The sequence below is a fragment of the Salmo trutta genome, chromosome 6, assembly GCF_901001165.1.
Source record: "Salmo trutta chromosome 6, fSalTru1.1, whole genome shotgun sequence".
In the NCBI taxonomy this organism is placed as follows: domain Eukaryota; kingdom Metazoa; phylum Chordata; class Actinopteri; order Salmoniformes; family Salmonidae; genus Salmo; species Salmo trutta.
Window position 1 is genome coordinate 168,953 of NC_042962.1, and position 25,937 is coordinate 194,889.

General features: G+C 42.2%; 1 protein-coding gene across 2 annotated transcripts in view; it reads right to left on the bottom strand.

Moving 5' to 3' along the window:
* Window positions 1-266: 266 nt before the first annotated feature.
* The window catches only part of smpx (small muscle protein X-linked), a 36,453-nt gene continuing 10,782 nt past the window's right edge, over window positions 267-25,937 (bottom strand). For both annotated transcript variants that reach the window (XM_029755053.1, XM_029755054.1), the window contains exons 2-5: window positions 11,175-11,236; window positions 4,635-4,721; window positions 2,700-2,863; window positions 267-1,201 (exon numbers count right to left, since the gene is read on the bottom strand). In XM_029755053.1, coding sequence (XP_029610913.1) covers window positions 2,711-2,863; window positions 4,635-4,721; window positions 11,175-11,210 — 276 coding nt within the window. In that variant the 5' untranslated portion in view covers window positions 11,211-11,236 and the 3' untranslated portion in view covers window positions 267-1,201; window positions 2,700-2,710. The remainder of the gene's footprint in view (window positions 1,202-2,699; window positions 2,864-4,634; window positions 4,722-11,174; window positions 11,237-25,937) is intronic.

A 25,937-nucleotide genomic window follows, 5' to 3' on the forward strand; every position in this document is an offset into this window, starting at 1 on the left:
GATGATAGGGTTAGGTGTAGTCTGGTATAGATGTCTGTAGCTGATAGGGTTAGGGTTAGGTGTAGTCTGGTATAGATGTCTGTAGATGATAGGGTTAGGTGTAGTCTGGTATAGTTGTCTGTAGATGATAGGGTTAGGTGTAGTCTGGTATAGATGTCTGTAGATGATAGGGTTAGGTGTAGTCTGGTATAGTTGTCTGTAGATGATAGGGTTAGGTGTAGTCTGGTATAGATGTCTGTAGCTGATAGGGTTAGGGTTAGGTGTAGTCTGGTATAGATGTCTGTAGATGATAGGGTTAGGTGTAGTCTGGTATAGCTGTCTGTAGCTGATAGGGTAAGGTGTTGTCTGGTGGTAGTTGTAGTCTATCAGTTGATGATGTACGTTGGGTCTGGTATTTGTAGTTCATCAGTAGAAGATGCAGGGTGGATCTGGTAGTTGTAGTTCATCTGTAGAAGATGCAGGGTGGGGCTTGTTGTCCATCAGTAGAAGATTTAGATTGGTTCTGGTAGTTGTAGTTCATCAGTAGGACATGCACGGTCGATCTTATTGTTAGTCAGTTGAAGATACAGGGTGAATCTGGTAGTTGTAGTTCAACAATAGAAGCTGCAAGGTCAATCTTGTAGTTCATCAGTAGAAGATGCAGGGTACATCTGGTAGTTGTAGTCCATCAGTAGAAGATGCAGTGTGGATCTGCTAGTTGTAGTCCATCAGTAGAACATGCAGGGTGAATCTGGTAGTAGTAGTCCATCAGTAGAAGATGCAGGGTAGATCTGGTAGTTGTAGTCCATCAGTAGAAGATGCAGTGTGGATCTGCTAGTTGTAGTCCATCAGTAGAACATGCAGGGTGAATCTGGTAGTAGTAGTCCATCAGTAGAAGATGCAGGGTAGATCTGGTAGTTGTAGTCCATCAGTAGAAGATGCAGTGTGGATCTGCTAGTTGTAGTCCATCAGTAGAAGATGCATGGTGTATCTGGTAGAAGTAGTCCATCAGTAGAAGATGCAGGGTGTGTGTGGTAGTTGTAGTCCATCAGTAGAAGATGCAGGGTGGGTCTGGTAGTTGTAGTCCATCAGTAGAAGATGCAGGGTGGGTGTGGGTCTGATTAACCGGTAGTACTCCTCGAGTATCCCCAACAGTACACATTTTATTGTATCCCTGGACAAGTACACCTGATTCAGTACTGGAGGACAAGTTGGGAAACAGCTGTAGGACACAGAAACATAAACACTTAGCCAGGTTATTTTTTTCATATTTTAATGTCACCACTATTTAACCAGGAAGTTCCTTGGAGGGAGAGTGCAGGCAGACAGCACCATACAGTGTTCACAAAGTTACGCATTAAAAACAACAACAGTCCATAGACACAACATACACTACCAAGACACAAACCATATATTTCCAGGGCCAAACAGGAAACTTTTGTACTCATAACCCAAATAAGTACTCATAACCCAAATGAGTATTCATAACCCAAACATACGCCGCCAAACATACCCTCGTAAAACTGACTATCCTACCAATCCTCGACTTCAGCGATGTCATCTACAAAATAGCCTCCAACACTCTACTCAGCAAACTGGATGCAGTCTATCACAGTGCCATCCATTTTGTCACCAAAGCCCCATGCACCACCCACCACTGCGACCTGTATGATCTCGTCGGCTGGCCCTCGCTACATATTCGTCGCCAGACCCACTGGCTCCAGGTCATCTATAAATCTATGCTGGTAAAGCTCCGCCTTATCTCAGCTCACTGGTCACCATAACAACACCCACCCGTAGCACACGCTCCAGCAGGTATATCTCACTGGTCATCCCTAAAGCCAACACCTCCCTTGGCCACCTTTCCTTCCAGTTCTCTGCTGCCAATGACTGGAACAAATTGCAAAAATCGCTGAAGCTGGAGACTTATATTTCCCTCACCAACTTTAAACATCAGCTATCTGAGCAGCTAACTGATCGCTGCAGCTGTACATAGTCCATCTGTAAATAGCCCATCCAATCTACCTACCTCATCCCCATATTGTTTTATTTACTTTTCTGCTCTTTTGCAGACCAGTATTTCTACTTGCACATCATCATCTGCACATCTATCACTCCAGTGTTAATTTGCTTATTTGAATTTACTTCGCTACTATGGCCTATTTATTGCCTTACCTCCTCATGCCATTTGCACACACTGTATATAGACTTTCCTTTTTTTCTATTGTGTTATTGACTGTACACTTGTTTATTCCATGTGTAACTCTGTGTTGTTGTTTGTGTCGCACTGCTTTGCTTTATCTTGGCCAGGTCGCAGTTGTAAATGAGAACTTGTTCTCAACTAGTCTACCTGGTTAAATAAAGGTGAACTATAACCCCTAATAAGTACTCATAACACAAATAAGTACCTATAATCCAAATAAATTCCCATAATCCCTAATAAGTACTCATAACTTAAATAAGTACTCCCTAAATAATAACCCCTAATAAGAATAATACACAGCCCACACTGACATCTTGTAGTGAAATCCTAAAACTGCATCTACTGCAATGTTTTTCATAGTTGAAGTGGACATCAGTGTGTGTGTGTGTGTGTGTGTGTGTGTGTGTGTGTGTGTGTGTGTGTGTGTGTGTGTGTGTGTGTGTGTGTGTGTGTGTGTGTGTGTGTGTGTGTGTGTGTGTGTTTTTGTACCAGTGTGTGTACCAGTGTGTGTCTGTACCAGTGTATGTGTTAGTCCTTGGTGACCCATCGTAGTTCACTCTTGACGTTCTGCAGCTCTGATAGGTTGACTGCTGGACCAGGAAGCTTCATCGATCCTGGCAATGGCTTCTTCTCCTCTGGTGACAGGGCCGTGGCTTCCTGCAGGGGGTCTGGGGGAGGAGCCTGTACAAAAAGAGTTTCCTATTGTGTATTTACAGTTGAAGTCTACATACACCTTAGCCAAATACATTTAAACTCAGTTTTTCACAATTTCTGACATCTAATCCTAGTAAAGATTCCCTGTCTTAGGTCAGTTAGGATCACCACTTTATTTTAAGAATGTGAAATGTCAGAATAAAAGTAGAGAGAATGATTTATTTCAGGTTTTATTTCTTTCATCACATTCCCAGTGGGTCAGAAGTTTACATACACTAAATTAGTATTTGGTAGCATTGCCTTTCAATTGTTTAACTTGGGTCAAACGTTTCGGGTAGCCTTCCACAAGCTTCCCACAATAAGTTGGGTGAATTTTGGCCCATTCCACCTGACAGAGCTGGTGTAACTGAGTCAGGTTTGTAGGCCTCCTTGCTTGCACACACTTTTTCAGTTCTGCCCACACATTTTCTATAGGATTGAGGTCAGGGCTTTGTGATGGCCACTCCAATACCTTGACTTTGTTGTCCTTAAGCCATTTTTCCACAACTTCGGAAGTATGCTTGGGGTCATTGTCCATTAGGAAGACACATTTGCGACCAAGCTTTAACTTCCTGACTGATGTCTTGAGATGTTGCTTCAAAATATCCACATAATTTTCCATCGTCATGATGCCATCTATTTTGTGAAGTGCACCAATCCCTCCTTCAGCAAAGCACCACCACAACATGATGCTGCCACCCCTGTGCTTCACGGTTGGGATGGTGTTCTTCGGCTTGCAAGCATCCCCCTTTTTCCTCCAAACATAACGATGGTCATTATGGCCAAACAGTTCTATTTTTGTTTCATCAGACCAGAGGATATTTCTCCATGTGCAGTTGCAAACCGTAGTCTTGCTTTTTTATGGCGGTTTTGGAGCACTGGCTTCTTCCTTGGTGAGCGGCCTTTCAGGTTATGTCGATATAGGACTCGTTTTACTGTGGGTATAGATACTTTTGTACCCGTTTACTCCAGCATCTTCACAAGGTCCTTTGCTGTTGTTCTGGGATTGATTTGCACTTTTTGCACCAAAGTACGTTCATCTCTAGGAGACAGAATGCGTCTCCTTCCTGGGCGGTATGACAGCTGCGTGGTCCCATGATGTTTATACTTGCATACTATTGTTTGTACAGATGAACGTGGTACCTTCAGGCGTTTGGAAATTGCTTCCAAGGATGAACCAGACTTATGGAGGTCTACAATTTTTGGGGGGCTGATTTCTTTTGATTTTCCCGTGATGTCAAGCAAAGAGGCACTGAGTTTGAAGGTAGGCCTTGAAATACATCCACAGGTACACCCCCAATTGACTCAAATCATGTCATTTAGCCAATCAGAAGCTTCTAAAGCCATGACATCATTTGCTGGAATTTTCCAAGCTGTTTAAAGGCACATCAACAGTGTATGTAAACTTCTGACCTCCTGGAATTGTGATGCAGTGAGTCAGAAGTTAAATAATCTGTTTGTAAATAATTGTTGGAAAAAGTACTTGTGTCATGAACAAAGTAGATGTCCTAACTGACTTGCCAAAACAATAGTTTGTTAAAAATAAATTTGTGGAGTGGTTGAAAAACGAGTTTTGATGACTCTAACCTAAGTGTATGTAAACTTCCGACTTCAACTGTATGTTCTCAAGCCATATTAGTGTGTGTGTGTGTGTGTGTGTGTGTGTGTGTGTGTGTGTGTGTGTGTGTGTGTGTGTGTGTGTGTGTGTGTGTGTGTGTGTGTGTGTGTGTGTGTGTGTGTGTGTGTGTGTGTGTCTGACCTCCTCTGTGTCTACAGTGTCCTCTCTCCTCTTGACAGGATGTCCCGCACCTGGACGCAGCGCTCCCATCGGAATATTTAGATTTGCCTGATGGACAGGAGCAACAACCAATCAGACACACTCAACCCTCAACAGGCCACATGTACAGCGTTCTAATTCTCTGTCCTTTCTCCTGAAATGCATTCGTTCACTCCTCAGCATTCGTTCACTCCTCAGTGTTCGTTCACTCCTCAGCATTCGTTCACTCCTCAGTGTTCGTTCACTCCTCAGCATTCGTTCACTCCTCAGCATTCGTTCACTCCTCAGCACACATTTAAGAGCATTGGATTGGTGTAAACCTGCTCTAGACTCTTTGCAAGTTATATACTTATAGATCCCTGAGTTTTGTGTGTGTATTGACTGATATGTGTTTGTGAACCTGGTGTGTGTCTTGCCACAAAACCATCTGCTTTGGTTACAGACACTACATCCTGGTTTGGTCCTGTTCTATTAAGAGTATGGAAATGAAACACACACACACACACGCGCGCACACACACACACACACACACACACACACACGGTGTGCTTAACATATTATGAATGTCTGTATTGTCTCATCTTATCTATCAACGTAGACAGGGCTCTAACTCCCCTAGCTCCAAGATGAGATAGGGTGCAGGCCAGGCAGCAGGCTGTTAGCCAGCCTGCCAGCTTATTGGAGTCCGCCACTAGCACAGTCAGTGTAGTCAGCTAAGCTTTCCCCATTGAGACCGTGCCTGTGCCTCAATCTATGTCGGGCAAAACTAAACATGGCGGTGTTCGCCTTAACAATCTCACTGGAATAAAGACCTCATTCAGTCCTGTCATTATTGAAATAAATTGTGATAATCTCACATCTTAATAGGAGTACTTAATGTTAGATCCCTCACTTCCAAGGCAGTCATAGTCAATGAACTAATCATTGTTCATATCCTTGATGTGATTGGCCTGACTGAAACATGGCTCAAGCCTGATGAATTTACTGTGTTAAATTAGGCCTCTCCTCCTGGTTACATTAGTGACCATATCTCCTGTGCATCCTGCAAAGGCAGAAGTGTTGCTAACATTTATGACAGCAAATAAAACAATTTACAAAATGACTGGGTTTTCGTCTTTTTAGCTGCTAGTCATGAAATCTATGCAGCCTGCTCAATCACTTTTTATAGCTACTGTTTACAGGCCTCCTGGGCCGTTTACAGCATTCCTCACTGAGTTCCCTGAATTCCTATCAGACCTTGTAGTCATGGCAGATAATATTACATTTTTTTATGACTTCAATATTCACATAGAAAACTCAACAGACCCAGTCCAAAAGGCTTTCGGAGCCATCATCGACTCAGTGGGTTTTGTTCAACATGTCACCCGACCAACGCATTGCCGAGTCATACCCTGGATCTGTCCCATTGGTTAAATATTGTGGATCTAAATGTTTTTCCTCATAATCCTGGACTATCGCACCACCATCTTATTATATTTTCAATTGCAACATATCATCTGCTCAGACCCCAACCAAGGATACAACCTAAAGATTTCTAGATGCCCTTTAAGACTCCCTCCACCTACCCAAGGATGTCGGAGTACAGTTATCAGTTAACCACCTAACCAAGGAGCTAAAATAAAATAAAAATTCCTGTGATGTTTCACAAAAGTTCTGAACCTTTCTATTCTCATAGTTTCTAGAGATTGTAAACTAAAGAGAAACATTTTTGCTTAAAGTATTATTATATTATTGATCAATTGACTATGACTTTTCAAATCACCCAGTAGTGCTGTCTGCAGGGTTAACTCCAGGTAAATGTTGCTATTCTTCAACCATTCCTGGACCTGCGACCAAAAACAAGCTACATATGGATAGTACCAAAACAAATGATATAATGATTCGGTCTCTTCATAGCAAAATCTGCAGAGCTGGGAAGGTTGTATCCTCCATATATATAACATTCTATTGGTTGCAAGAATTTTGTTTAAAAATGTAAATTGAAAAATTTAACGTTTTGAATCAGACTTTGTTTTGCGTATCAGTTGGAACGGAAATGGCGCTCCACCAAACTGGAAGTTTTCCGACTAGCTTGGAATGACCGTGCAATATCCAGAAGGCCTCACTGCTGCTTGATCAGCCTACTTTTTCAACCTAATTGAGGAGAATAAAAACAATCAAACATTTACATATTTTTGATACTGTCACAAAGCTAACTAAAAAGCAGCATTCCCCAAGTGAGTATGGCCTTCACTTCAGCAGTGATGAATTGATGATCTTCTTTGATGAAAAGATCATGATCATCAGAAAGGAAACTATGGACTCCTCGTTGAATCTGCGTATTCCTCCAAAACGTAGTTATCCTGAGTGCATAGAACTGCCAGGACCTAGGATCAATAGACACTCAAGTTTTTATGCTCTCTCGACACATTCACCAAATAGTCATGGCCTCTAAACCAGCTGCTTACTGGACCCAATTCCAACATAACTACTGAAAGAGCTACCTCCTTTGCTAGGCCCTCCTATGTTGAACATAATAAACAGCTCTCTATCCTCTGGATGTGCACCAAACTCACTAAAAGTGGTAGTAATAAAGCCTCTCCTGAAAAAGCCAAACCTTGACCGGCCTATATCTAATCACCCATTCCCCTTAAACATTTTAGAAAAAGCTGTTGCAGCAACTTACTGCCTTCCTGAAGACAAATAACGTATATGAAACACTCCAGTACATTGTATGACCCCATCATAGTACTGACTGCACTCGTGAAGGTGGAAAATAACCTTTTAATGGCGTCAGACCGAGGCTCTGCATCTGTCCTCGTGCTCCTAGACCTTAGTGACACTTTTGACACCATCGATCACCACATTCTTTTCGAGAGATTGGAAATCATAATTGGTCTACACTGTCACGTGTGCTCCCTCTCCGGCCTCTAGGTCACTAGGCTGCTCGTTATGGCGCACACCTGTCACCATCATTACGTGCATCAGCATATGATGACACTCACCTGGACTCCATCACCTCCTTTAATACCTGACCTTTATATGTCACTCCCTTTGGTTCCTTCCCCAGGCGTCATTGTTTCTGCTCCATGTCTGTGTGTTGTCTGTGTTTCTTAATTTGTATTATGTTGTGTTTATTTATTAAAACACTCACTCCCTGAACTTGGTTCCCGACTCTCAGCGCACATCGTTACATACATGGACAAGTTCTGGCCCGGTTTAAATATTATCTTATATCAGTTTGTCTCTGTGGAGGGTTTGTCCTCTGAAAAATAAATTGTAAGTTTCAGTGTTCCTCAAGGTTTCGTTTTAGGACCACTATTGTTTTCACTATATATTCTACCTCTTGGTAATGTCATTCGGAAACACAATGTCAACTTTCATTGCTATGCAGATGACACACAGCTGCACATTTTGAAGAAACATGGTAAAACCCTAAAATTGCCTACCCTGGAAGAATGTGTTTCAGTCATAAGGAAGTGGATGGTGGCAGAGATGCTAGTTCTAGGTCCATAGAAATAACGAGATCTGTTTTTGGATCTGACAATTAATCTTGATGGTTGTACAGTCGTCACAAATAAAACTCTGAAGGACTGCATTACTTTGGACCCTAATCTCTATTTTGATGAACAGCTTTTTTTCCATCTTCTTAACCTTGCAAAAATCTTAAACGTTTTGTCAAAAAATGAATCAGAAAAGCTAATCCATGCTATTATCACTTCTAGATTAGACCACTGTAATGGACTACTCTCTGGCTACCCGGATAAAGCACTAAATCAACTTCAGTTAGTGCTAAATATGGCTGCTAGAATCTTGACTAGAACCTGAAAAATGTATGATATTGCTCCAGTGCTAGCCAATCTACACTGACTTCCTGTTAAGGCTAGGGCTGATTTCAAGGTTATACTGCTAACCTACAAAGCATTACATGGACTTTCTCGTACTTATCTCTCTGATTTGGTCCTGTTGTACATACTGTACCTACACGTACGTTATGGTCACAAGACGCAGGCCTCCTTATTGTCCCTAGAATTTGTAAGCAAACAGCTGGAGGCAGGGCTTTCTCATATAGAGCTACATTTGTATGGAATCGTCTGCCTATCCATGCGAGAGACCTTTAAGTCTTTATTGAAGACTCATCTCTTCAGTATGTCCTATGATTGAGTGTAGTCTGTCCCAGGGGTGTGATGGTGAAAGGTAAGGCACTGGAGCGACGAACTGCCCTTGCTGTCTCTGCCTGGCTGGCTCCCCTCTCTCCAATGGGAATCTTTGGTCTAACCCTGCACTACCTCTGTTCCTGGACAGCTACAAAGCTACAGGCTTTAGTTTAAATCCTGCATGAGACTGGGTCCTGGAGAGCTACAGAGCTACAGGTTTTAGTGCTAGTCCTGGTACTGGAGAGCTACAGGTTTTAGTTCTAGTCCTGGTACTGGAGAGCTACAGGTTTTATTGCTAGTCCTGGTACTGGAGAGCTACAGAGCTACAGGCTTTAGTTTTAACCCTGATCCTGCAGAGCTACAGAGCTACAGGTTTTAGTTCTAGTACTGATCTGGAGAGCTACAGGTTTTAGTTCTAGTACTGGTCTTGGAGAGCTACAGAGCTACTTGTTTTAGTTCTAGTACTAGTCCTGGAGAGCTACAGAGCTACAGGTTTTAGTTCTAGTACTGGTCCTGGAGAGCTACGGAGCTACAGGTTTTAGTTCTAGTACTGATCCTGAAGAGCTACAGGTTTAGAGTTCTAGTACTGGTCCTGGAGAGCTACAGAGCTACAGGTTTTAGTTCTAGTACTGGTCCTGGAGAGCTACGGAGCTACAGGTTTTAGTTCTAGTACTGGTCCTGGAGAGCTACAGAGCTACAGGTTTTAGTTCTAGTGCTGGTCCTGAAGAGCTACAGGTTTTAGTTCTAGTACTGATCCTGAAGAGCTACAGGTTTTAGTTCTACTGCTGGTCCTGAAGAGCTACAGGTTTTAGTTCTAGTGCTGGTCCTGAAGAGCTACAGGTTTTAGCTCTAACCTTGCACTAGCCCTGGTTGTGGAGAGCTATAGAGCTACAGGCTTTAATCCTGGTCCTGGAGGGCTATGGAGCTACAGGCTTTAGTTCTAGTCCCGGTCCAGAAGAAATATAGAGCTACAGGCTTTAGTTGTAGTCCTGGTCCTGGAGAACTACAGAACTACAGGCTTTAGTTGTAGTCCTGGTCCTGGAGAGCTACAGAACTACAGGCTTTAGTTGTAGTCCTGGTCCTGGAGAACTACAGAACTACAGGCTTTAGTTGTAGTCCTGGTCCTGGAGAACTACAGAACTACAGGCTTTAGTTGTAGTCCTGGTCCTGGAGAACTACAGAACTACAGGCTTTAGTTGTGGTCCTGGTCCTGGAGAACTACAGAACTACAGGCTTTAGTTCTAGTCTTGGTCCTGGAGAACTACAGAACTACAGGCTTTAGTTGTAGTCCTGGTCCTGGAGAACTACAGAACTACAGGCTTTAGTTCCAGTCCTGGTCCTGGAGAGCTACAAGCTTTATATCTAATCCTGGTCCTGGAAAGCTACAGAGCTACAAAGCTACAGAGTTGTCTTTAGTTCTGGACCTAGTCCTGGATAGCTTTCCAAGTTATTTCAAACAAAAAATCAAATGTGATGTTGATGAATCATTGTGGAAAACTATTTGGATTTGAAAAAAGTAATCAACGTAAGGACATTTACTATTTTTGTCACCTAAATCCAATGACATGTGGACATTTTTGGTTGATTTCACATTGAATTCACGTTTGTTGACAACTCAACCGAATGTAAATCAAAGCTAGATGTTGAACTGATGTCTGTGCCCAGTGGGAGAGCTACAGGTTGTATCTCTAACCCAGCCGTAACTACACTAGACCAGTGGGAGAGCTACAGGTTGTATCTCTAACCCAGCTATAACTACACTAGACCAGTGGGAGAGCTACAGGTTGTATCTCTAACCCAGCTATAACTACACTACACCAGTGGGAGAGCTACAGGTTGTATCTCTAACCCAGCTGTAACTACACTAGACCAGTGGGAGAGCTACAGGTTGTATCTCTAACCCAGCTATAACTACACTAGACCAGTGGGAGAGCTACAGGTTGTATCTCTAACCCAGCTATAACTACACTAGACCAGTGGGAGAGCTACAGGTTGTATCTCTAACCCAGCTGTAACTACTCTAGACCAGTGGGAGAGCTACAGGTTGTATCTCTAACCCAGCTATAACTACACTAGACCAGTGGGAGAGCTACAGGTTATATCTCTAACCCAGCCGTAACTACACTAGACCAGTGGGAGAGCTACAGGTTGTATCTCTAACCCAGCTATAACTACACTAGACCAGTGGGAGAGCTACAGGTTGTATCTCTAACCCAGCTATAACTACACTAGACCAGTGGGAGAGCTACAGGTTGTAGTGAGGAGGTCCCTCTGTCGTGTCATTTATATTTTAAACAAAATAACTACTGTAGATGGATTCAAAACAGTTCTATATTTTATTGAGAGAAATAAACCAACACACACACACACACTCACACACTCCTACCTGCAGGGCTTTGACGTTGGACGATGGTTTAGACATGCTGCTCGTTCAGTCAGTCAACTGTCCTGCAGGAAATACAAAGCATTGAGGGTTAGGGTTAGAGTCAGACAGGTGAGAGAGCCTGGCTCAGATCAAACTGATGAGATTAGACCAGACAAGACTGGTGAGAGACTGTGTGTGTGTGTGTGTGTGTGTGTGTGTGTGTGTGTGTGTGTGTGTGTGTGTGTGTGTGTGTGTGTGTGTGTGTGTGTGTGTGTGTGTGTGTGTGTGTGTGTGTGTGTGTGTGTGTGTGTGTGTGTGTGTGTTTGTGTGTGTGTTGAGGGTGGGGGGGGCATTGCTGTCATGTGGGTTCAGGGGCCTGGGATAGTCTTTCAGTTGCCTGGCGACTCCCAAAGAGAGAGGCAGGTACAAAACTAACACCTGAATAATTGAACAGACAGAGGGAGTATAGATAGAGGGGGAGAGAGAGAGAGAAGAAAGAGAGGAGAGATAGCGAGGGGGAGAGAGAGGGGGAGAGAGCCTGGGGGAGGGATAGAGGGAGAGAGAGAAAGTTAGAGAGCGTGGGAGAGAGTGGGAGAGGGAGAGGGGGAGGGAGTGGACCGAGAGGGAGGGAGAGAGAGAGAGGGGGGAGAGAGAAGAATCCATAGAATCTACTGCCTGTCTGCCTATCTCCCTCTTTTCTTGCACCTTTTACACTTTGTAGTGTGTGAAACTACACAATGTCTTGCGGGAACCTGCAAAATGTTATTGCAAAACATTATTTCGATACATTGTAAAAAAGTCTGTATTTTCCCACTCTACCCCTGCTAGGTGCAAATTGGGGGAGGGACACAACAAATAAATAGCTTTGCATGTGTGGCTCCTTATCACAATCAATCAGTATGGCAAAAAAATGATCTCTGCTTAGAGGGCCTTAGAAAATAAATATGCAGAGAGAAAAGTCAGAGTGGAAGGAGGATGAAGACTTTTCAGAATATGAGGATCATGTCTATGTCAATTCGGAGTCTGACAGTGAGTTGGAAGAAGAGGATGAGGTCGACCCTCAGCCAGCCCCAGGACCAGCCCTTCAGCAACCAGCTCATCATCTGCCTGAAGGAGGAGAATTATGGATGTCAAAACATTTTGAAATGTAATGGTCTTCTTGCCCAAGGAATGAGCCACCCCTCAGTTGCCAATGTGATAAGGATGCAACCAGGGCTGACGCAAATGCCGGGTACTCATGTGCAGGACATAAAGTCTTCTTTTGAAATGGTCATCCCAGACACTATCCAGAAAATCATTCTGGACTGCATTATTTTGGAGGGAAGGCGTGTTTTTGGAGAGAGATGGAAGGAGATGGACCAAACTCACTTACATGCATACTTTGGGGTTCTTATCATTGCTGGTGTTTTCAAATCAAATGGGGAATTCACAGAATCCCTGTGGGATGCAGAAACTGGCAGAGAACGTTTCTGTGCAACAATGTCTCCGGGAAACTTCCACATTATTTTCAGGATTATCCGCTTCCCTGGATTAAACCTTCCCCTGTTTTACAACCCTGGGCCCAACTTTACTGTTGATGAGCAGCTTATGCCATTTAGGGGCCGCTGTCCCTTCAGGAAGTACATACCGTCTAAACCCAATGGAATAAAGATCTGGGCTGCCTGTGATGCTGCTTCATCATATGCGCGGAACATGCAAGTGTCTACTAAAATCAAATATCAAATATCTACTGTTTGCTGATGATCTGGTGCTTCTGTCTCCAACCAAGGAGGGCCTACAGCAGCACCTAGACCTTTTGCACAGAATCTGTCAGTCCTGGGCCCTGACAGTAAATGTCAATAAGACAAAAATAATGGTGTTCCAAGTAAAGTCCAGTTATCAGCACCACAAATACAAATTCCATGTAGACACAGTTGCCCTAGAGCACACAAAAAACTATACATACCTCAGCCTAAACATCAGCGCCACAAGTAACTTCCACAAAGCTGTGAACGATCTGAGAGACAAGGCAAGAAGGGCCTTCTACGCCATCAAAAGGAACATCAAATTTGACATACCAATTAGGATCTATGCTAAACTTACTTGAATCAGTTATAGAACCCATTGTCCTTTATGGTTGTGAGGTCTGGGGTCCGCTCACCAAACAATAATTCACTAAATGGGACAAACACCAAATTGAGAATCTGCATACAGAATTCTGCAAAAATATCCTCTGTGTACAACGTAAAACCCCAAATAATGCATGCAGAGCAAAATTGCAGCAATACTTGCTAACTGTCAAAATCGAAATTCTACAACCACCTAAATGGAAGCGATTCCCAAACCTTCCATAACAAAGCCATCACCTACAGAGACATTACCCGGAAAAGAGGACCCTAAGCAAGCTGGTCCTGGGGTTCTGTTCATTAACACAAACAGACCTCACAGAGCCCCAGGACAGCAACACAATTAGACACAACCAAATCATGAGAAAACAAAAAGATAATTACTTGACACATTGGAAAGAATTAACAAATAATCTGAGCAAACTAGAATGCTCTTTGGCCCTAAACAGAGAGTACATAGTGGCAGAATACCTGACCACTGTGTCTAATCCTAAACTTAAGGAAAGCTTTGACTATGTACAGACTCAGTGAGCTTAGCCTTGCTATTGAGAGCATCAGACCTGGCTCTCAAGAGAAGACAGGCTATGTGCACACTGCCCACAAAATGATGTGGAAACTAAGCTGCACTACCTAACCTCCTGCCAAATGTATGACCATATTAGAGACACATATTTCCCTTAGATTACATAGGCCTACATAGAATTTTGAAAACAAATCCAATTTTGATAAACTCCCATATCTATTGGGTGAAATACCACAGTGTGCCATCTGAACAGCAATATTTGTGACCAGCTGCCACAACAAAAGGGCAACCAGTGAAGAACAAACACCATTGTACATAGCGCATATTTGTGTTTATTTATTTTCCCTTTTGTACTTTAATTAACTATTTGCACATCGTTAAAACACTGTTTGTAGCCATAATATTACATTTTAAATGTCTCTATTCCTTTGGAACATTTGTGAGTTTAATGTTTAATGTTCATTTTGTATAGTTTATTTCACTTTTGTTTATTATCTACAGTGCATTTGGAAGGTATTCATACCCCTTGACCTTTTCCACATTGTTTTTACGTTACAGCCTTATTCTAAAATAGATTACATAATTTCTTTCCCTCATCAATCTACAATCAATACCCCATAACGACAAAGCAAAAATATGTTTTTAGAAATTGCAGCAAATGTATTACAAATAAAAAACTTAAATATCACATTTACGTAAGTATTCAGACCCTTTACTCAGTACTTTGTTGAAGCACCTTAGGCAACGATTACAGCCTTGGGTCTTCTTGGGTATGACGCTACAAGCTTGGCACGCCTGTATTTGGGAAGTTTCTCTCATTCTTCTCTGCAGATCCTCTTAAGCTCTGTCAGGTAATTTCAGGTCTCTTCAGAGATGTTAGATCGGCTTCAAGTCTGGGCTCTGGCTCAAGTCCGGGCTCTGGCTGGGCCACTCAAGGACATTCAGAGACTTGTCCTGAAGCCACTCCTGCATTGTCTTGGCTGCGACCTTAGGGTTGTTGTCCTGTTAGAAGGTGAACCTTCACCCTAGTCTGAGGTCCTTAGGGCTCTGGAATAGGTTTTCATCACAGATCTCACTGTACTTTGCTTCATTCATCTTTCCATTGATCCTGACTAGTCTCCCAGTTCCTGCAGCTGAAAAACATCCACACAGCATGATGCTGCCACCACCATACTTCACCGTATGGATGGTGTCAGGTTTCCTCCAGACGTGACGCTTGGCATTCAGGCCAAAGAGTTCAATCTTGGTTTTATCAGACCAGAGAATCTTGTTTCTCATGGTCTTCGAGTATTTAGGTGCCTTTTGGCAAACTCCAAGCGGCTGTCATGTGCCTTTTACTGAGGAGTGCCTTCCATCTGGCCACTCTACCATAAAGGCCTGATTGGTGGAGTGCTGCAGAGATGGTTGTCCTTCTGGAACGTTCTCCCATCTCCACAGAAGAACTCTAGAGCTCTGTCTGAGTGACCATCGGTTCTTGGTCACCTCCCTGACCAAGACCCTTCTCCCCCAATTGCTCAGTTCAGCTTGGCGACCAGCGCTAGGTAGAGTCTTGGTGGTTCCAAAATCTCTTCCATTTAAGAATAATGAAGGCCACTGTGTTCTTGGGGACCTTCAATGTTGCAGATATTTTTTGGTGTCCTTCTCCAGATTTGTGCCTCAACACAATTCTGTCTCGGCACTCTACAGACAATTCCTTTGACCCCATGGCTTGGTTTTTGCTCTGACGTGCACTTTCAACTGTGGGACTTTATATAGACAGGTGTGTGCCTTTCCAAATCTTGTCTAATCAACTGAATTTACCACAGGTGGACTCTAATCAAGTTGTAGAAACAATGCACTGTTGTGCATGAAAAGCCCAGGAGGCCGGACGTTTCTGAGATACTGGAACTGGCGCGCCTGGCACCGACAATCATACCATGCTCAAAATCGCTTAGATCACTATATTTGCCCATTCTAACATCCAATGGAACAGTAACTGAATGCCTCAATGCCTGTCTGGGGTGGTGTACCTAATAAACTGGCCCCTGAGTGTATATTATATTCCGGACTCTGACATTGCACGTTCTGATATTTCTTAATTTATTGCTTTCTATGTATTATTGCTGCACAAGCATTTCGCTGCACCTGTGATAACATCAGCAAATCTGTGTACGGGACCAATACACTTTGATTTGATTTATAGGCCTACTGCTGTGTCTGATCTCCACATTCCATGTGCTCATTTCTTTACCGCAATGGCTCACGGTGAATCAATTTGTCCATATGGCAGAGGCTGGTGCTCTCGCATTTGTCCAATTTTGGTAGAAATGGTAGGATAAATTGTACATAAGCTTCTCCAAGCTTGAAACTCACTCAGCTACCCATGTTGTCAGGCATCGCATTTTCTTGGAAAATACAGTTCGCATGTTCTTCTTCGCCACGATTAGCTCAGAAATGGACAAATACAGATTTGAAATGACTAATTATATTGACACTACAGCCCACTGAGTGAAACTCCCGGACAGCAGTTGTGAGTAGCCTAATTTGATTCCATAGGCTGTTGTCCATTTTACTTTTACCTTTCCTATTTTTAGGGTATGTTCATTCATATTCACATCGAAGAGTATTCTGATTTGATAGGGTGCCATTTAGGCTATTTGATCGAAATCAAGCGTGATGTAAAAAAAAATCTAATTAAATCACATGCTATTGGTCACATACACATATTTAGCAGATGTTATTGGTCACATATTTAGCAGATGTTATTGGTCACATATTTAACAGATGTTATTGGTCGCATATTTAACAGATGTTATTGGTCACATATTTAACAGATGTTATTGGTCCATACACATATTTAACAGATGTTATTGGTCCATACACATATTTAGCAGATGTTATTGGTCCATACACATATTTAGCAGATGTTATTGGTCCATACACATATTTAGCAGATGTTATTGCGGGAGTAATGAAGTGCTTATGTTCCTAGCTCCAACTGTGCAGTAATAACTAACAATTCACAACAACACACACAAATCTAAAAGTGAATGAATGGAATTAAGAAATATATAAATATTAGGATGAGCAATGTCAGAGTCCGGAGTGTAAATACAGTATAAATATATACATATATATATATATATTTTTTTTTTTTATTTATTTCACCTTTATTTAACCAGGTAGGCAAGTTGAGAACAAGTTCTCATTTACAATTGCGACCTGGCCAAGATAAAGCAAAGCAGTTCGACACATACAACAACACAGAGTTACACATGGAGTAAAACAAACATACAGTCAATAATACAGTAGAAAAATAAGTCTATATACAATGTGAGCAAATGCAGTGAGATAAGGGAGGTAAAGGCAATAAAGGCCATGGTGGCAAAGTAAATACAATATAGCAAGTAAAACATATATGTGATGGGATGTATAGACATGGACAGTATGTGGATATAATATTTAGTATATCTATAGAATACGTAGAATAGTATATATATGTGATGGTATATGTACAGCAATAGTTAAATAGGATGGCCTTGACTAGAATACAGTACCGTAATTTCCGGACTATTAAGCGCACCTGAATATAAGCCGCACCCACTGAATTTAAAAAAATATATTATTTTGAACATAAATAAGCCGCACATGTCTATAAGCCGCAGGTGCCTACCGGTACATTGAAACAAATTAACTTTACACAGGCTTTAACGAAACACGGCTTGTAACAAAAATAAATAGGCTTTAACGAAACACGGCTTGTAACAAAAATAAATAGGCTTTAACGAAACACGGCTTGTAACAAAAAATAAAACATTTGCAGAAAGCTTTAGTTGTCTTTTTGCAATTCCTCACGCTGCTGTTTCCAACGTCTTATCATCGACTCATTAAGACCAAGCTCCCATGCAGCAGCTCTATTTCCTTTTCCAACAGCCAGATCAATCGCCTTCAACTTGAAAGCTGCATCATATGCATTTCTCTGTGTCTTTGCCATGACGAGGGTGACAAAATGACTACCGTAATCAGAATGATGGGAAGTTTGAGAGCGCTCGATTTAATCTAAACAGTAAACAAAAAAGTTGTTTGACCTTAACCCGTTCGGCAATTTCATTGGTCTAATGAAAGCTTCATGCCGCCAAAAAACTGAGCACGTCACAGAATGTTTTTTTTTTTGTTTTTTTTTTTGAAAGCGGGAAAAATCCATATATTTAAGCCGCGAGGTTCAAAGCCTGGGAAAAAAGTTGTGGCTTATAGTCCGGAATTTACGGTATATACATATGAAATGAGTACAACAGTATGTAAACATTATTAAAGTGACCAGTGTCCGATGTCTATGGTCATAGGTCAGCAGATTCTAAGGTGCAGGGTTGAGTAACCAGGTAGTAGTCGGGGAGGGTACTGGGTAGGAGGTTGGCTAGTGATGGCTATTTAACAGTCTGATGGCCTTGAGATAGAGGCTGTTTTTCAGTCTCTCGGTCCCAGCTTTGATTCACCTGTACTGACCTCGCCTTCTGGATGATAACGGGGTGAACAGGCTGTGGCTTGGGTGGGTAATGTCCTTGATGATTTTTTTGGCCTTCCTGTGATGTCCTGGAGAGCAGGCAGTATGCCCCCAGTGATGCGTTGTGCATACCGCACCAACCTCTGGAGAGCCCTGTGGTTGCAGATGGTGCAGTTGCCATACCAAGCAGTGATACAGCCCGACAGGATGCTCTCAATCGTGCATCTGTAAAAGTTTGTGAGGGTCTTAGGGGCCAAACCAAATTTCTTCAGCCTCCTGAGTTTGAATAGGCGCTGTTGCGTCTTCTTCACCACACTGTCTGTGTGGATGGACCATTTCAGATTGTTGGTGATGTGTACACCGAGGAACTTGAAGCTTTTCACCTTCTCCACTGCAGCTCCGTTGATGTGGATGGGGGAGTTCTCCCTCTGCCGTCTCCTGAAGTCCACGATCAGCTCCTTCGTTTTGCAGAAATTATTTTCCCTGCACCACTTCGCCAGGGCCCTCACCTTCTCCCTGTAGGCTATTTCAGCATTGTTGGTAATCAGGCCTACCACTGTTGTATCATCTGCAATCTTGATGATTGAGTTGAAGGCGTGCATGGCCACGCAGTCATGAGTGAATAGGGAGTACATGAGAGGGCTGAGCACGCACCCTTGTGGGGACCCTGTGTTGATGATCAGTGTAGTGGAGGCATTGTTTCCTACCTTCACCACCTGGGGGCAGCCCGTCAGAAGTACAGGACCCAGTTGCAATGAGTGGGGTTCAGACCCAGGGCCCCGAGCTTAATGATGAGCTTGGAGGGTACTATGGTGTTGAAGGCTGAGCTGTAGTCAATGAACAGCATTCTTACATAGATATTTATCTTGTGCAGTGTGATGGTGATTGCATTGTCCATGGATCGATTGGGGTGGTATGCAAATTTCAGTGGGTCTAGGGTGTCAGGTAAGGTGGAGGTGATATGATCCATAACTAGCCTCGCAAAGCACTTCATGATGACAGAAGTGAGTGCTACGCGCTATTAGTCATTTTGTTCAGTCACCTTTGCTTTCTTAGGAACAGGAATCTTGAAGCAAGTGGGGACAGCAGACTGGGATAGGGAGAGATTGAATATGTCCGTAAACTCTCCAGGAAACTGGTCTGCCATGTTCTGAGGACACGGCTAGGGGTGCCGTCTGGACCGGCAGCCCTGCGAGGGTTAACACACTTAAATGTCTTACTCACGTTGGCCACTGTGCTATTCTCAAAGTGGGCGAAGAAGTTGTTTAGCTTGTCCGGTAGTAAGATGTCGGTGTTCACAACATGGCTGGTTTTCCCTTTGTAATCCGTGATTGTCTGGAGTCCCTGCCACATACGTCTCGTGTCTGAGACACTGAATTGCGACTCCGCCTTGTCTCTGTCCTGACTTTTTGCTTGTTTGATTGCATTACAGAGGGCATAACTGCACTGTTTGTATTAAACCATATTCTCAATCACCTTGCCATGGTTAAATGTGGTGGTTCGAGCATTCAGTTTTGCGCGAATGCTTCCATCTGTCCACGGTTTTTGGTTTGGGTAGGATTTAATCATCACAGTGGGAACACCATCCCCTATACACTTCTTGATGAACTCAGTCACAGTGTCAGTGTATACGTCAATGTTATTCTCAGTGGCAACCTGGAACATATCCCTGTCCACGTGATCAAAACAATCTGAAGCATGGATTCCAATTGGTCAGTCCAGCATTGAATAGACCTTAGCATGGGTACTTCCTGTTTGAGTTTCTGCCTATAGGAAGGGAGGAGCAGAATGGAGTTGTGATCTGATTTGCTGAAGGGAGCGCGGGGGAGGGCCTTGTAGACATCTCAGAAGGGTGAGTATCAACAGTTGAGAGTTTTTAAAGTGTGAGTACTACAGGCAATGTGTTGATTGAACTTTTGTAGTGTTTTCTTCAGATTTGCTTTGTTAAAGTCCCCTGCTAAATGCAGCCTCAGAACGTACATTTTCCAGTTTGAAACAAGTCCAGTGTAGTTCCTTGAGGGCCATCGTGGTATCAGCTTGAGGGGGGATATACATGGCTATGACAATAACCAAAGAGCATTCTCTTGGGAGATAATACAGTTGACATTTTACATTTTAGTGATTTAGCAGACGCTCTTATCCAGAGCGACTTACAGTAGTCAATGCATACATTTCATACATTTTTTTAAATCTTTTTTTTTCTTCTCCTTACTGGTCCCCCGTGGGAATCGAACCCACAACCCTGGCGTTGCAAACACCATGCTCTACCAACTGAGCCACACGGGACCCCACATTTGCCTCACATTTGATTGTGAGGCATTCTAGGTTGGGTGAACAAAAGGACTTGAGTTCCCACAATCACAACATGAGTAGTTAATCATGAAACATACATGTCCGCCTTTCTTTTTCCCAGAAAGTTCTTTATTCCTGTCTGCACGATGTACTGAGAACCCAGCTGGCTGTTTGGACGGGACAGTATAGCTGGAGAGAGCCATGATTCCGTGAAACAGAGTATGTTAAAGTCCCTGATGTCTCTCTGGAAGGAGATCTTCGCCCTGAGGTGGTCTACTTTATTGTCCAGGGACTGAACATTATAGAGTAATATACTCGGAAGCGTTGGATTCAATTCGTGAGTCGTATTTCTGGTCGCAATGCTGGTGAGTTACCATCGCTCTAATATCCAAAAGTTATTTCCGGCTGTATATAATAACGTAAAAAACATTCTGGGCTAATAATGTAAGAAAAAGCACAGAAAAAAATACAGCAAATATACTGTACAAATAGTGCAAAGTTACTTAGCAGCTAGAAACAGAGCTGCCAAGTCTATCAGCGCCATCTTGGTGAGTGTGTGTCTCATGAGATTGTCATAAATTTGGTCACCCTGTAGGCTACAGAAAAGTCCACAGAGGCAATATACTCTTTCTTCCATACAAGCTACATGATTAATGTTAGATGACTGACAGTGTTGGTGGAGCGCTACAGGGCTGTGTCTCTTCAACAGGACCATGGAGAGGATCACTGGGCATGGACACGATACATATTTTGTGTCCCTGCCCTTGGCAAAGTGGGTACTGCTTATCATGTTCACCTTAATAGCCCATATGCCACTTGCTGAGAGAAGTTATCATTGTTTTGGGGCAGAATTATGTGACTTTTTTGTGTTGTTGGTCAGTTTATCCCTGAAAATGCTTCCCTCATCAATATGCTGCTCTAAGCGGCCGCCTAATCCTGCCTAATGGGTGGGATGGCCCTGGGTTAAGCGCTTTGCTCAAGGGCACAACGGCAGGCAATGGCCTCTAGAATTTGACACCAGCAACCCTCTGGTTGCCAGCTAATTTACCGTCAGATTTTTCCCGTCGGACCCTGAATTCAAACTGGCAACCCTCCAATTGCTGGCTCACCTCTCTAACCTGCTAGGCTACCTGCTGCCCCCTACATGCCAGTATGCAACACCCTTAAACAATTCCCCCAGGTAAGAGGAAATTATCCTTTAAGGTAAATCTTTCATGGAAGCAAGATGCTTTATTCAACCGGGCCCTGGTCTGTTGTCTGGTCTGGTTGTCTGGTCTGTTGTCTCGACTGTTGTTTGAAACACATTCAACCCTCAGTCAACTACTTCATATAATCTCTAGAGTTGTTGAGTGCTAGCTGGCTAAGCAGAGCTATGTATAAGTATCCCCCTTTCCCATTTATGCTATCACAATGTCTTGCTGGCTAACCTGTGGGCTATGCTATCACAATCGCTAGCTGGCTAACCTGTGTGCTAAGCTGTCTCAATGACTAGCTAGCTAACCTGTGGGCTGTGCTAGCTCGATGACTAAGCAAACCTGTGGGCTATGCTATCACAATGATGACTAAACTAAACTGTGGGCTATGCTATCCTAATGACTAGCTGGCTAACCTGTGGGATATGCTATCAGAATGACGAGCCAGCTGACCTGTGGGCTATCACAATGACTAGCCAGCTAAACTCTGGGCTATGCTATCACAATGACTAAGCTAACATGTGGGCTATGTTATAACAATCACTACCTGGCTAGCCTGTGGATTATGCTATCACAATGACTAGCTGGCTAACCTGTGGGCTATGCCTGTTAGCTAGCGTTGAAGCTATTCTATCTCAATAGTCTGTTAACTAGCTAGCCAGTATTACTCTCTCTGTCTCTCTGTCTGTCTCTCGCTCAAGGTAAAGGGTTCGATATATTTAGCCCAGCAGGCCTTGGTTACTGTAACCAGGGTGTTGTTTACACAACATGGGGCTTTGCTGCTCTTACACACACACACACACACACACACACACACACACACACACACACACACACACACACACACACACACACACACACACACACACACACACACACACACACACACTCCAGGACGTAGATATACTTTATATACCCAGACATAGAGCCTTGAGTGGGGAGGACAGGACAGCTGCCCCCTAACACCCCACTTATCCCTCACACACACACATACCAGATCCACATCACACGGTCCATTTTTCAAATATCATGCTACATTAAATCCACATTAAAAACAGATGCAGCTTTGTAACAGTGGTAATCTCTCTGTGTGTGTGTGTGTGTGTGTGTGTGGTTGAGAGAAAGTGTTGTGTGTTTTTTTGTGCGAGTTAGAGCTATGACAGAGTTATATTGATCATATAAAATAGGTCGTTTTTTCAAACTTTAGTGGCAACTAAAAGTGATTTAAAGTTCATAAAATGATTTACAACTGATTATAGCAGTATTCTATAGTGAAAGATACATGGTATTCTATAGTGAAAGATACACATGGTATTCTATAGTGAAAGATACACATGGTATTCTATAGTGAGAGATACACATGGTATTCTATAGTGAGAGATACACATGGTATTCTATGGTGAAAGATACACATGGTATTCTATGGTGAAAGATACACATGGTATTCTATAGTGAGAGATACACATGGTATTCTATAGTGAGAGATACACATGGTGTTCTATGGTGAAAGATACACATGGTATTCTATGGTGAAAGATACACATGGTATTCTATGGTGAAAGATACACATGGTGAAAGATACATGGTATTCTATGGTGAAAGATACACATGGTATTCTATAGTGAAAGGTACGTGGTATTCTATAGTGAAAGATACACATGGTATTCTATAGTGAAAGATACATGGTATTCTATAGTGAAAGATACATGGTATTCTATAGTGAAAGATACACATGGTATTCTATAGTGAAAGATACATGGTATTCTATAGTGAAAGATACACATGGTATTCTATAGTGAAAGATACACATGGTATTCTATAGTTAAAGATACCCATGGTATTCTATAGTGAAAGATACAAATGTTATTCTATAGTGAAAGATACACATGGTATTCTATAGTGAGAGATACACATGGTATTCTATAGTGAAAGATACATGGTATTCTATGGTGAAAGATACACATGGTATTCTATAGTGAAAGATACATGGTATTTGTTGTGTATGATAGGCCAGAAGGCTAAACTGAAAAACCATAATTGTAACTTAAGCCTATATTAAATTTAAACTCTACAAATTACAGATGGTGGAATTGCAAAAACACTTCCGTGCAAGGGTGTTTATTTACATAGTGATTTCAAAAACAACAGTACTGCAAAAGTATAAACATAAATTATGAGGCCAGCTAACTAGTGCTTTCCCATCACCGTATCAATGGAAACATTTAAACTGATAGAGGAACCATATGTAGGATAACCCCTCCCATCAGAACATTTCAAACTCATTAATTAATTTATCAAGCCATTATATACATCAAAGCATACATTTTCCACTCAGATAATCATATCATTAATTATATTCATTGTACATTAGGAATCGGCTTCTCATTTTTGAATGTTTTTTAAATTTTATTTAATCTTTATTTAACTAGGCAAGTCAGTTAACCGGTCTGGGCTAGGGGGCAGTATTTTCACGGCCGGATGAAAAACGTACCCAATTTAAACAGGTTACTACTCTGGCCCAGAAACTAGAATATGCATATTATTAGTGGATTTAGATAGGAAACACTCTGAAGTTTCTAAAACTGTTTGAATGGTGTCTGTGAGTATAACAGAACTCATATGGCAGGCAAAAACCTGAGACACATCTAAGCAGGAAGTGGAAAGTCTGAGAATTGTAGTTCTTCTTTTGATTCTCTATCGAAACTACAGTGTCTGTGGGGTGACGTTGCACTTCCTAAGGCTTCCATTGGCTGTCAACAGCCTTCAGAAAATAGTTTGAGCATTCTCCTGTCACTGGGCAGATAGTAGGAGCTAAGTTACTGAGTTGTCTGCCTGGCAACAAAGGGATTGAATATGCGCGGTTACACGAGCGCATCTTTTTCACTTCTTTTTCTTCTTGAATGAATATGCTATTGTCCGGTTGGAATATTATCGCAATTTTACGTTAAAATACCATAAAGATTGATTTTAAACAGCGTTTGTCATGCTTCTAAGTACGGTAATGGAACATTTTGACTTTTCGTCTCTGGTTCCTTTGCTCGCGCGTTATGCCTTTGGATAAGTGATCTGTACGCACGAACAAAACGGAGGTATTTGTACATAAATATGGATTATTTCGAACAAAAACAACATTTCTTGTGGAAGTAGCAGTCCTGGGAGTGCATTCTGACAAAGATCAGCAAAGGTAAGAGAATATTTCTAATACTAATTCTGAGTTTAGGTTGCCCCGAACTTGGCGGGTGTCTGTATAGCTCTCTGTGATGGCTGAGCTATGTACTCAGAATATTGAAAAATGTGCTTTCTCCGTAAAGCTATTTTAAATCTGACAAAGCGGTTGCATCCAGGAGTAGTCTATCTATAATTCTTTAAATAATTGTTATATATTTTGTCAACGTTTATGATGAGTATTTTTGTAAATTGATATGCACATTCACCGTAGGTTTGGTGGGAATACATTTTCTGAACATCACGCGCCAATGTAAAATACTGTTTTCGGATATAAATATGAACTTTATCGAACAAAACATACATGTATTGTGTAACATAATGTCCTAGGAGTGTCATCTGATGATGATCGTCAAAGATTAGTGCTTCATTTAGCTGTGTTTTGGGTTTTATTGACACATGTCCTTGCTTGGAAAATGGCTGTGTGATTATTTTTGTCTATGTACTCTCCTAACATAATCTAATGTTTTGCTTTCACTGTAAAGCCTTTTTGAAATCGGACAATGTGGTTACATCAAAGAGAAGTGCATATTTAAAATGGTGTAAAATAGATGTATGTTTGAGAAAGTTGAATTATGACATTTTGTTGTTTTTGAATTTGCCGCCCTGATATTTCACTGGCTGTGTCCCGCAGGTGGGACGTCCCACGTAGCCCATAGAAGTTAAGAACAAATTCTTATTTACATTGATGGCCTACCTCATAACTCATTATAAACTGGGTGGTTTGAGTTCTGAATGCTGATTGGCTGACAGCCATGGTATATCAGACCATATACCACAGGTATGAGAAAAAACTCATTTGTACTGCTCTAATTACGTTGGTAACCAGTTTATAATAGCAATAAGGCACTTCGGGTCTTGTGGTATATTGCCAATATACCACGGCTAAGGGGTGTATCCAGGCACTCCGTGTTGCGTCGTGCCAGGTGCAGGTGCATCTCCCGGCTAACGTAGTAACGACTACCT